This window comes from Falco peregrinus, chromosome 1 (genome assembly GCF_023634155.1).
Source record: "Falco peregrinus isolate bFalPer1 chromosome 1, bFalPer1.pri, whole genome shotgun sequence".
NCBI classification, from domain to species: Eukaryota; Metazoa; Chordata; class Aves; order Falconiformes; family Falconidae; genus Falco; species Falco peregrinus.
Window position 1 is genome coordinate 128,773,551 of NC_073721.1, and position 12,325 is coordinate 128,785,875.

At 59.5% G+C, this 12,325-nt stretch overlaps 2 protein-coding genes across 4 annotated transcripts; both read right to left on the bottom strand.

Moving 5' to 3' along the window:
- Positions 1-557: 557 nt before the first annotated feature.
- Positions 558-5,026, bottom strand: ISLR (immunoglobulin superfamily containing leucine rich repeat). 3 transcript variants are annotated; one of them, XM_055793191.1, is made up of 2 exons: positions 4,919-5,026; positions 558-3,191 (listed from the first exon to the last, which is right to left on the bottom strand). In XM_055793191.1, the coding sequence occupies exon 2, from the start codon at positions 3,181-3,183 to the stop codon at positions 1,933-1,935; it is 1,251 nt and encodes a 416-aa protein (XP_055649166.1). In that variant the 5' UTR covers positions 3,184-3,191; positions 4,919-5,026; the 3' UTR covers positions 558-1,932. The 3 variants fall into 3 exon arrangements, with proteins under 3 accessions (XP_055649166.1, XP_055649173.1, XP_055649158.1); XM_055793198.1 differs by lacking the exon at positions 4,919-5,026 and adding an exon at positions 4,779-4,912; XM_055793183.1 differs by lacking the exon at positions 4,919-5,026 and adding an exon at positions 4,480-4,574.
- Positions 5,027-5,319: 293 nt separating this feature from the next.
- On the bottom strand, positions 5,320-12,325 carry ISLR2 (immunoglobulin superfamily containing leucine rich repeat 2). Its single transcript, XM_055793904.1, has 2 exons — positions 12,087-12,325; positions 5,320-11,593 (listed from the first exon to the last, which is right to left on the bottom strand). Exon 2 carries the CDS (start codon positions 11,585-11,587, stop codon positions 9,497-9,499), a length of 2,091 nt encoding a protein of 696 aa, XP_055649879.1. The 5' UTR covers positions 11,588-11,593; positions 12,087-12,325; the 3' UTR covers positions 5,320-9,496.

Genomic DNA, 12,325 nt, shown 5'->3' on the forward strand with positions numbered 1-12,325 from the left:
AGTTGTATCCTATGAAATGAAACCAAAACTCTCATTGGGGCCGTGATGTTTTTCATCCTTTCTGCCTGTAATGGGAAAAATATGCGCCTGCTTGTTAGCATCAAAGGCTGTTCGTACAAGGAGCCGCTGGCTGTTTCTAGGCTGTTTCTGCCTTGGGACCCCCACAGAGACCTCGGCGCCGTAGCCTGACTGTGTTGGAGTATGGCAGCAACTCGGCTGCCCCTTTCCTTGCCCTGTGAGCTGGCTGGACACTGAACTGTGGGGCTGGAGAGCTTGTGTGGAGACTTGAGGCTCCAGGGTAGCTGCTTTTCAGCTGATTTTGGCGTCACTGCCTTCCGCAGGCAGCAATGGGGAGGGATTTTTGGGTATCCTGTAAGTGCATCCTCCCTCCAAGGCCATCATGGAGGGATGCTACAGCACAGGGAGGGCTTTGGGGGAGCTGGAGAGGAAAATGGGGTGCCCCCTGAGCAAAGAGGGTTGGTGATGAGTTGTGGTATCCCAGATGATGTTGGGCCTGCGGGATTTGGGGGTGAACAGAAGCAGCACACACCAGCTTGTTTAAAAAAAAAAAAAAAGGTATTTATTGCTGTCTGTACAGTTTGGTTATAAGGCGAGGGTGGCTGTAGGGGTCTGCCCAGCTCCCGCAGGTGAGTGCTGGCAGAAGGCACGAGAGCTGGAACACCCGTGCCTCGGTCGGGGGGAGATGGAGATGCTCAGCCCCCCGCCATAAGGCAACAGGTTCCCCAGCACCCCAGGGCAGCCGGGTATGGTATATATGTCCCGCGTGGGAATACTAAAGCACTTAAGGAGTGTGTTTGTGGCTTATAGGTCAGTTCAGCTTCTCTCTCTGCTGTCTGGGTTTTCCCAATCTTTCTTCCTCCTGCTCCATCATGCAGCCCCTGCTCGGTTTCCCATCAGAGAGGAGCGCTGGGAAATTATTTTGGTCTTTGAGCTCAATCCCCCCCCTCAGGGGTCAGAGCTGGAGCAGGGCAGCTCAGTGGGTCCAGCCCAGGTGAGCATTTTGTACCGCAGGCTTCAGCGGTGAAACAGAAGGAGGAGGGGTGAGGCGAGTGGGAATCAGCTGCATCACATCTGGGAGAGGTACCGAGGGTGGCAGGGCCTGATCCTGTGACATGCAGGGAGGGTGCAGGCACCCTGTATGCTCCCAGCACCCAGCCAGGAGGAGCCTTTTGTGCTTCTGCAGGGATGAAGCCTGTGAGAAAACTTCTCCTGCTCTATAACATGGCCTGATCCAAGCCCATGGCCCCATCCAATGTGTCCTACTGTACTCATCTTGCTTATAAAGCACCACCGTATCTCTGTCCCTCAAAGCCATGCGCCCTGGGACCCCAGGACTCCATGCCCAGGCTATTCTCCCTCTCTCAGGCTGGTCCTTCTGCTCCTGGTGCTTCACCAGAGGTGGGTGGTAGGAAGGATGCACCTGGCCAACCAAGGGCCTGGGTGCTGGTCACGGTAGGGATGCCATCTTTGGTGCTGATGGACTGATGGGATCCTCTGTGAGAGATCCCCTCCCTGGTCACGGCTGGCTGCTGCGGGTGGAGGAGGGCTTGTGGTGGGCTCTGGGCGTGGCTGATGATCGCCCTGTTGAGGGCAGACTTTAACCCTGCAGCTGTGCTTTGGTCTCAGGAGGGAGATGTCAGGAAGCAGCAGATTTGGATGCCTGGCAAGTGGCAGCATGGCATGGATCTGCTCTACATCACCCGAGCTCGTTTGAAGCTCTCAATTAATGGAGCCCAGCCTGGCCCCCATTTAAGGAGGGGCTGAACCACCAGCCCTGGGCCTGAGTCTTGGCCCCCTTTGACTGCTGACCGCCCACAGTTTCCAGAAGCTCAGCAAAGGCGTGGCACTACGTGAAGATAAATGCTACAGAAAGAGGGGGAATCCCCGAGGCACCGTTTCCTTCTCCCCCCTCTAACAGCAGAGCACGATGCTCAAAGCCAGCAGGAGGGTCCCCAGATGGACCTGGGGCGCTGCTCCTCCAGCCCTGCTCTTCGACTCCCTTGGCATGTGGTAAACAATCACCAGCTTTTCTCCGGCACCAGAGGGATCCATTTCATCCCCCTTGTAGCAGCTCCGACCCCCAAGGTGGCTGGCTTGGGGGTCATCTCGGAGCAGGTCTTCAGCTGGATTCTCCGAGCCAGCCAAGGCTACGTTGACAGAGACATCCCGCGTGCCCACATCGTTGACAGCAAGGCAGGTGTAGGTGCCTTCATCCTCCTTGCTGAAGTTGGGGATGGCCATGGTGCCATTCTTGAAGACCAAGAAGTGCTCTTGGCTCTGCTTGACATTTCCATCCCGTGCCACGTTGGGTCCGTTGATCTCAACGCGGCGGCTGGAGGTCTGGATCTTCCACCTGATCTCTGGTGGAGGGCTGCCCGCCACACTGCAGTGCAGGGTCAGGGTGAGGCCATCATACATGACGGTGTTGTCCAGGTTGGAGAGGTAGGTGAGCTGCACGGAGGGGGCAACACAGTGGTGGTCCGGGATGTCTGTGACCGCCCTGCCCTTCAGTCTGCCAGGAGCCACACATAAGGTAGAGCCCCCCTTGGTGATGGAGACGGAAGTGTTCTCGGTCCACTTCTTCAGCCAGAAGACCTTGCAGGAGCAGTTGAAGGGGTTGTTGAAGAGCTGAAGCTGGGACAGGGAGGGAAGGTTGTCAAAGGTGCCCTCAGCCAAGGTGGTCAACTCATTGTCGTTGAGCCAGAGGGAGCGCAGGTCCTTCAAGGAGTGGAAAGCATCCCGGGGCAGCCCAGACAGGCGGTTGTTGTTCATCTTCAGGATCTGCAGAGCACTCAGGTTACGGAGGTCCTGCCAGGGGAAATCTGCAATCTTGTTGTGGCTCAGGTCCAGGTTCTTCAGGTGCACTAACAGGGCGAAAGCCCCTGGTTCCACCACCCCGATCTGGTTGTAGCCCAACCACAGTGACTGCACTTCAGGAACCTCAGCAAAGGAGCCCTGCCCCAACCAGCTGATCCTGTTGGCTGACAAGGTGAGGATGGTCACGTTGGAGGACAATCCCTCTGGTACCTCCTGGAGATCCTTGTAGGCGCACTCAGCCAACAACCGCCCATTCTTCTTGGTGGAGCAGGAGCAGGTGCTGGGACAGGCCAGGCAAGGACCCAGCAATGCAGCCAGCCCCAGGCAGCAGAGCAGGGGCCTCATCCTTCCTCCTGGGAACAGAGATGGGGGGAATGAACGGGAACGGGTCTAGCAGAGATGGGGATCTGCACCTTCTTGCCAAATACTAAGAGGAAGCGGCAGCAGAGCAAAGCACCCATGTGATTATCTCCAGCACTTCAGCTGGAAAAGGCTGTTTGAAATACTCCTTAATCTGAAGAAGGCATTTCCTCTCCAAGAGCAGAGCCTTCGATTACCTAGCGAGCGGGGACCTTCCCCCTAGACCCTTTCCTTCCCCCACTAGAAAATGCCTCTTTTCGATCTTTGATGTGATCCCACACCTCTCCCGCCCCCACGGTCCTGGTTCCCCAAGTTTTTGGATGAAAAGTGGGAGCTGGGGGTTCAGACTTCACACTGCTGTGGCTGAAATGAGGAGAAACAGAGCAACCACAACTCTTTCACAACCAGCCTTGCGCTAAACGATCAAGTTGCCGAGATTTTTCAGCACGCTTTCAGACCTCAAACCAACCCCCCATCTCCATATTTTTCCATGTCATGGAAAAAACCGTTTAAGTGTTTTTTCTCAGCAAGCCAGTGTGGGGTCCCTGGCTGCTGGAAGTCTTCAGAGCGAAATATTTCTGAGCTAACTCCTTACTCCCCTTCTGCCTGCCTTGCAAAGGGGACTGTGCACGCTTGGTTCCTGGCGGCTGGAAGCTGTGTCCCACCAGGGAAGAGGTTAACTGCGGCTCTGCGAGGAGCTGGCAGCGAGACCCCTTTGTCTTTGCCTTGTGGGCAAGTTTTGCTGCTCCTTCCAGTCCCCAACCCCATCATTTCGAGCAGGAGGGGGGAGACATTTTATTGGCAAAGGAGAGGCTGAGCAAGGCCTGCACAACAACTCTGTGTGTGTGTGTATGTGCAAAAGGGGACACAAAGGGTCCTGTCCTGCAGGGATCGACCACCCCGGGACTGGGGGTCAAGGGATGGGGAAGGAGCCCCGAGGGCTGTGGGGGTGATGAAGGGGTGAGAGCCCCGCAGTACGGGGCGGGGGAGCTGGGGTTGGGGGGGGGGGGGGCGGTGTCTCCTTGGCTGATGCATTTAAAACCCCTGTCTGGTGTCATTTTGGGGTGCCCCGTATCTGTCCCAGCCCAAGCTGCCAAGCGAGGTGTCGGTCCTGGCTCCCAGGGGCAGACCCCCAACCCCCCGGGCGAGGCGCTGCGGGATGCCCGGGAAGCAGAGCTGGGGGGTCCCGCGCCGCTCGAGCTCCCGAAGCACCCCTCCACCCCAGCTCCCTGCCACCCCACCCCATCCCACCCCCCGCCGGCATCCCCCCGGGGCCGTTACCTCTCCCCGCCGCCTCTCGCTGCCCCACGGCCCGGGCGGGCGGAGCAGCCGGGGGCGGGTGAGCGGGGCCGGCACGCCGCATACCAGAGCCGTGAATAACCGGTCAGCCCGCCCCCCCGGCCCCCAGCTCCCCCTAGACCCCCCGCTCCCCCCGGCCCCAGCGCTCCCCCCGGCCCCCAGCTCCCCCTAGACCCCCCGCTCCCCCCGGCCCCAGCGCTCCCCCCGGGCCCCAGCTCCCCCCCGGCCCCCCGCTCTCCTCGGTCCCCCGCGCCCGCCCCCGGCCCCTCCTGCCCCTTCACCGGCGGCGTCGGGGGCTGGAGCCCGCTTGCCCTCGCCTCTCCGGAGTGGGGGAAAACGGTTCGGCCGCTTCCCTCGGTCCTCGTCGGGCTTCTCCTCCCCTCCCCGTCCCCCGGGCCCTTTTGTTTTCCATGGCACCGACCCACTCCCGCTGTCGGAAAACGGCTGCCGGGGCCCTTCCTCCGCCCGCCCGCCTCCCCCGGGGGCCGCTGCCCGAGCCCCGCCGCGGCCGGCCCCCCTCCGCCCCCGCAGCGGGGGAAGAACCGACCCGCCGCCCCCCCGCCCCGGCCCACCCCTCCAGGGGACGTGGCGGGGGGGGGGGGACGGACAGGGCGGAGGGTGAGTGGCTTCTGCAGGACGTGGGGAGGCTGCTGGGCGGTGAGTTGCCTCTGAGAGGGGGTGAAAGGCTGGGGGGCCTGGGGGCCGCAGGGTGCCCCCGCTGCAGGGCTGTGTGGGGCTGGGGCAGGGTGGGAAGGAGGGTGGGTGGGTGCCCAGGGGCTGCATTAGGGTGGCAGGAGGAAGGAGGATGAGCCCTCGAGGTACAGGGAGGTCACCCAGAGCCAGCTCTGCCCTGCAATAAACTGCTGATAAAAGCTTTTAAAAGTACATCAGGGAACGTTCATCCTTCAGGCACCGTCCTCTGGCCCGCCAGGACCACCTAGGAAGAGGTGGGCATCCAGGACCACTCAGGAAGAGGTGGACATCCAGGGCTGCAATGGTGAGTGGGTCCTTGCTCCCTGCCCTCCCATGCTCATCCACTGTGCAAACTGGGGCTTCCCCCCATCCCTCTGCAGAGGGGCAAGGACCTCCAAACCAGAGGGCCAAGGACCTCCAACCCAGAGCAAGCCAGACCCTCCTTGGAAAAGGCCCTGAACTTGCCAAGGTGGGGCAGGGTGGGGGTTGGAGCTCCCCTGGAGAGGTTCACCTCCCTGTATCCCAACCCAGCTCCTTGTCTTCACACTTGTCATGCCGCATTGGCTGAGGCCAGGCTGGGAACAGGCCTGGGGTTAAAAATAGTGCCACGCAAGGGAGAAAGGGATTATTTTGAATCTTGAGTGTTCATCAGGCGGCTTCACAGCGTGGCAGCTGTGGGAGGTGCTGGCATGCCTGGTGGACTGTGGATTTTCTCCGTGGGGGTCAGGATGTGCTTTGCAAGGCACTTCTGGGAGCTGCTACTGCCCCTCTTGGGTGTGATGCTGTCACGGACAGGGCCAGCACGGGAGCTGCTTCCTGACCCCCGTGGGTTGCTGTCGGCAGTGCCCATCACCCTGGAGCAGGGCAGGGTGATGTCTGGCTGGAGGGGGATAGTCCAGCAGTCCCCCGTTCTGTGAAGCACGTCTTGACCATCAAAGGGGCTGCTCTGTCCATGTCTACAGGGACCCCAGACTCCATCTGTGACCCCCCGAGGCACAACTCCTGCAGTGGGTGCAGGCTGTGGTGCTGCCGGTGACCATACCGTGGGGGACACAGTGATGATCTTTTCCCTTGTTTTTTTCATTTGGGATAAGAGATAATTTGGGGGTGGAAGGGATGAAGCTGCTTTATTCTGAGGCTGTCCTGGGTAAAGGGTGCCAGACGCCTTCCCACAGTTTAAGTGACACTCTAAGTGTGTGACAGCCCGGGCTGCGTGGGCGTGAGCTTGTCACCATCACGAGTGGCAAGTCCCACACAACCCCGGGCTGGCAGCAGGCTCTGCAGAAGGGTTAATGCCTCAAGAGGGGCTGAGCCTTCGTGCTGGGATGCATTAACCCTTTCCAGGAGAAACCCTTTCCAGCCCCCCCTGGACATGGAGGGGGTGGGAGGGTACAAAGCTCCATCCCTGACCCCTTCTTGTGCCTTTGGGCACCGGGTGCTAATTAGCACCCTCCCGAAAAGGACCAAATCTTGGCGTAATCCAGTGTCAGTAGGTAGCTCATCACAGCGAGATTCCCTATAGATATGTTAGGCGGGGAAATCTATTACTCTCTAATTAAACAGAGGCAGAGATGATTGTTCTTTTTCTATTCCTTATATGTTTCTAAGCGTGAAACTCAATTATAAGTGTATCCACAGAGGGGGATTTGTCTACAAGGGGAAGTCTCTGCTTGGCACGGGGTTTTAAAAGCTAGAGCAAACACCTGGGCTGCTGTGGAGCAGCTGCAGATTCCCAGGATTTGGGGGATTTGGGTGGGCACCCCCTGCCCACTGCCTCTTTGCTTGCCAGCCTGCTTTGTCTGTCTCCCCCACGCTCCCTGCTATAGGAGAAAGATGCAGAGGCCAGACTTAAAATAGAAAGACTTCCTCTGGAGGATGGAGAAGCGAGTGCTTGCTTAAGGGGAGGATCTACTGGGATGCAGAGGCTGCGTTTGGGAAGGGCGAGGGGCATCAGTGGGGCCTCAGGGGCCACCCATGGGTGTTGGTGAGTGGGTGACCGTCCCCACATGACAGTGGGACGACGCCTCTCATGCAGGGACACTAGGAAGGCATGTGGCTTTGAAGCTACAGATAAGAAAAGCAATCAAATGCAGCCTTAAATCTTCACTGTGTAAATGTGAGCTTAAATCATCAGCTGGGTGAGATACGAGTGCTCCCGGCCGGGCTGGGAGGGGGTGAAAATCCACCGGGCACCTTCTTAGCACCCCTGGTCTTGGGGCTGGGAGTGCTTGGGGACCAGGGTGACACTAACCCTACCCAGGCAGCCCCATCCTGCCCCCGACACAGCTCTGCGGGATGGCACAGAGCCAGCCAGGAATGTACATATGTACATACATACAGGGTGTGTATAGGAGACAAGCGTTGGGCGTATGCATGCATGGAGAAAGAACGTGTGTATACACGGGTAGTGTGGGTATTTAGCATGTATCTGTATAGATATTGAGCATATATATTGTGTGCACATAGGTGCACAGAGCTTATATAAATTGTATGTGTTCTTACTGTATATGTATGTATATAGTGTATGAGTACTGCTATGTGTGTAGAGTGTGTGTATGTGCCAGGGGAAAAACACTGTGTGTATTTTTCAATATATTTGGTTTACAGAGAATGTGTCTACAGAGTACATAACATATTTGGTTTATTGTATTTTCATACATATGCTGAATTTATAAAAAATTATATCATGGGTATAGACCTGAGTACATATGAAATATGTGTGCATAGTAAAGTGCATATAACAATTATTTGTGTGTATACGTAGAGTGTGCGTATATATAAAAGGAGTGTATACAGCATAGATGTGTATATATAGTGTGCATGTGTAGCTACATATATAGTATGTGTGTGAATTACATATAATATGGATATACAGAAATACAGAAATATAACATATATACAGTACGGGGTGCATGGTGTATGGGTAGGGGAAAAAAAGTATATTTATAGACTCTGTGTGCATGCTTTGCTGGTAGCTGCGGCAATGTGTCTCTGCACCCCAGTCTCCTCGGGGTCCCCTCGGCTGTGCCAGGCTGTACCGGGCAGAGCCCGGGGGCACCGGGGGGGGCACCGAGTACAACCTCCCCCTCGCCCCCATCAAGCACAGACCCGGCTCCACTTTCAATCCCTTTTATTGACTCTTTCACAGACAGAAGCTCGCAGAAAGGCGCCCGCGGCTCTCGCCGGCCCCGGGGCTCCCGGGAACCGGAGGCGGGGGGCGGCGGCGGCGGCGACCCCTCGCCTCTCGGGGCCGGACCCCCGGCTGCCCGCCCGCCAGCAGCGCGGGCGCGTCTACGGCACAGACACTTGGCTACAAGGCTACTCTACCCAACACACATAGAGGCCCCGCCGGGCCGGGGGGGAGTCGGGGTGGGACCGCGGGGGTCGGGCCGCCCCCGCCACCCCGGGGAGCGGGCGGGGGGCGCGGAGCTGTCCAACCCCGCCGGGTGCTGAACGGCGCACCGGGGAGGGCACCGGGGAGCGCAGAGGGGAGAGCACCGGGCAGCCCGGCGGCCCCCGGGCAGCGGGGAGGGTGGCGCACCGGGCAGCCCCGGCACCCACCGGGGAACGGAGAGCACCGCCGAGGAGCGGCAGGGACCGGGGGGCCGCGGTACCCACCGGGAAAATAGGGATGCACCGGAGCGCGATAGGCACCCCCCGGGGAGCGGCGGGGCGCGGACCGAGGCGCGGCAGAGACCCACCGGGACGCGGCGCGGAGCGAGAGGTTCCGCACCGGGCTGCGGCGAGCTTCGCACCGGGGCTCGGCGGGGCCAGATCGGGGAGCGGAGGGGACTCACCGGGGACCGAGGGAGCGGCGGGACCGGACCGAGTAGCCGCAGGGACCCACCGGGGACTCAATTGTTTCCAGGAAAAAAAAAAGAGGTTTTGGAATATCGGGCTTTTTTCTTTTAGCCATTTTTTCTCTTTTTTTCGTTTTTTTCCTTTAAGGAGAAAGAAAATAGGGGGTGAGCGGAGGGCCGAGGCGGGCGGGGGACCGGGAGTCGTTGTGGTGCTGTCGCCGAGCAGGTTGCAGGCACCGCCGGTACCCAAGACGGAAACGAAATCTGGGAGATAAATTCCGCCCGCCCCAAGCATCCTCGGGGCGAAGTCCCTTCCCCGGGGACCTGCCACCTGAGGGAGGAGGAAGAGGAGGAGGAGGAAGGTCAGGCGGGCAGTCGCTGAGGATGTTGCGGTCTTTCCTCTAAGGAAAAGCAGCGGCGGTGCCCCGGGAGGCGGGGGTGGGGGGGGTGGGGGGTGGCGGGGGGAGGTGGGGAGCGGGGAGGGGGGCAGAGGGGTGCGGGGAGGCTCAGCGCGGGCGCTGCCGGTAGTTGCCGTTGATCTCCTGGGAGATGGTGACAGCCTCGGCGCCCAGCGGCAGCTTGTCGCTGTACTCGGAGCGGACTTCAAACTCCTCGCCGTTGACTTTGGATTGCGACTCCACCATGGAGCTGGCCGCCACGCTCTCCTCTTGCTCCAGCTCTGGAGCCCCTTCGGTTTCTCTCCTCCTCCTCCACCTGCCTCCTTCCTCCTCCTCTTCCTCTTCTTCCTCCACATCCGCTTCCCCCACCTCGCTGGGATTGTAGTTCTTCTCGGACTCCAGGTAGGAGGCACGGGGGTCGAAGTCAGCGGCCATGTGCTTTTCCATCTGGTCGGGGTTCTGGGCTTTCATGATGAGCTTGTAGGTCTTACCCTGGTACTTGGAGAGGAGGTGGCACCACGTGGCCCCCATCAGGGGTAAGGTGGCCAGCACCAGCAAGAAGATGCTTACGACCACAATGATGATGAGCGAGGGAATCTCTTTTTTGGTGGTGAAGACCACTTGGACCTGGCAGTCCTCCCCCAGGTAGGTGAGACACACAGAGTAGTTGGTGCCGGGGCTCAAGCCCTGGAACCAGTACGAGTTCACCCCTTCCTCGATCTTGGACCACTGGACCAAGGCGTGGCCCTGGCTGCTCTCCTGGCACAGGTAGAGCATCCTGAGGTGGACCTTCTCAGGCTGCATGTAGGTGGGCGTGAGCTGCACTCGGGCGTCGCGCTCTGACACATCTAAAGCAATCACCCCCAGGTCAAATGTGTGCTGCTTGAAGTCACCGCTCTGGTTAAAGGCGTGGTTGGAAATGTACTTGCTGGTTTGTGTGGAGCCACACTTCTTCTCAAAGGGTGGAAGCTGGAAAGGGACTTGTCCATTTCCTGTGGACTCTGTCCCTGCTGCTGAGGATGAATGGCTCTGCCGGGTGGGACCGAGGGGTTTGCTCCTCTCATCTGGCATGAGCACACTGTTCTTTGCTCCCTTGGCCCCAGGCTTCTTGTCACCTGGCTGTGCTTTGCCCCCCAGTGCATCCCTCCCAGGCTGCATTGGGTATTTCTGGGTGCCTGCCACAGCCACGTTGACCGAAGTCTGATTGCTCCCCATTTCATTGGTGGCCAGGCAGGTGTAGGTGCCTTCTTCCCGCTTGCTCAGGTGGGGAATCATCAATGTGCCGTTCTTGAAGACCAAGAAGCGCTCAGGGTCCTGTTTGGGGAGGTCCTTCCCAGCGCTCTCCTTCAGGTTCCCATTGAGCTCCAGGGTTTGGCTGGAGGTGCGGATCTTCCAGCTCACTTCAGGTGGCGGGGTGCCCATCACGGCACAGTGCAGTGTCAGGGTGAAGCCATCAAAGAGCTCTGTGGTGTCCAGGTTGGGGTAATAGGTCAGCTGCACAGTAGGCGAGGTGCACTGCACGTCTGGGATCTTCCCCACCGGCACTCCTCGGAGCTGCTCTGGGAGGGCACAAGTGATGGAGTCCTTCTCAGGGATGGAGATGAGTGTGCTGTCCATCCACTTCTTCAACCACTGGAGCTTGCAGGAGCACTCGAAGGGGTTGTTGTAGATCTGCAGGTGGGAAAGGGAACTAAGCGAGTCGAAGATACCCTCTGCAAGGGTGGTGAACTTGTTGTTGTTGATGCGTAGGGACCGGAGGTCCTTCAGGGTGTGGAAGGCCCCCTGAGGCACCAGAGCCATGTGGTTATTGTTCATCTTGAGCAGCTGGAGAGCACTGAGGTTGTAGAGGTCCTGCCAGGGGAAATCCACAATCTGGTTGTGGCTGATGTCGAGGTTTTTCAGCTGCACCAGGATGGCAAAGGTACCAGGCTCGATGGAACGGATCTCATTGTGTGCCAGCCAGAGGGAGGTGACCTGGGTCACCTCCACAAAGGAACGCTGCTGCAGCGAGGTGATCTTGTTGGCCGAGAGGCTGAGGGTGGTCACGTTGGAGGGCAGCCCCGTGGGCACCACCTGGAGATCCTTGTAGGCGCAGTCGGCGAACTGGTGTGCGTACTTGTCCACGCAAGCGCAGGGCTCGGGGCACGCCCGGGCCAGGCCGAGCAGGGCCACCAGCCACAGGGACAGCAGCGGGGCCATCTCCCCCTGCCAAGGGACAGAGGGGGCTCTCAGGGCTCCCGCCCCCCGGCCCCGCCCCACTCGCGGTCCCCTCCCGGCCCGGCGGGGCCGCGCCCCATTGTCTGTGCCCAGTTCCCCCCGCCTGCCGCCCCCTCGACCCTCGCTCCTTCTCGCTCCCTCTTTCCCCTTCCCCTCCTCTCCCCCGTTTTCCTCCCTTTCCCCTCCGGCTCTTCCCACCCTTCTCACTCTTTTTTTCTTGTCTTGGTTGCGCTCCCCCCTCCAAATAAAAAAATTAAATCTCGTTTTCTTCCTTCTTTGCTTTAATTTTACCTTTTTCTATTCTTTCTTTCGCTTTTTTTTTCTTTCTTTCTCCTTCCAGCCTTTTCCCTCTTCCTCTCCGCACTTTTATCCCTCCCTCGCCCGTCTCTCCCCAGTTCTCTCCTTCCCTATTTTCCTCTCTCCCCTGACCCCCCACCGCCCCCCCTCCCCCCTCCACATCGGGGGTGACCCCGCACCTTACCCGCTCCTAAGTGGCGTTAAGCAGCACGCAGCGCTTCTCCTCGCCGTTACCGGTCCTCCTCATCCTCCTCCCGACCCCCGTCCCTGTGGCACGGAGGAGCCTCCGCCAGCCCGGACCCAGGGGTGAGGGGCGCGGCGCGGAGGTGGGGGACCCCGCCCGGACCCCCGCACCCCTCCGGGCTGAGCTGCGAGCCGGAGCGGGACCGTGCGGGCACTGGGCTGCCGAGGCGAGAGCGAAGG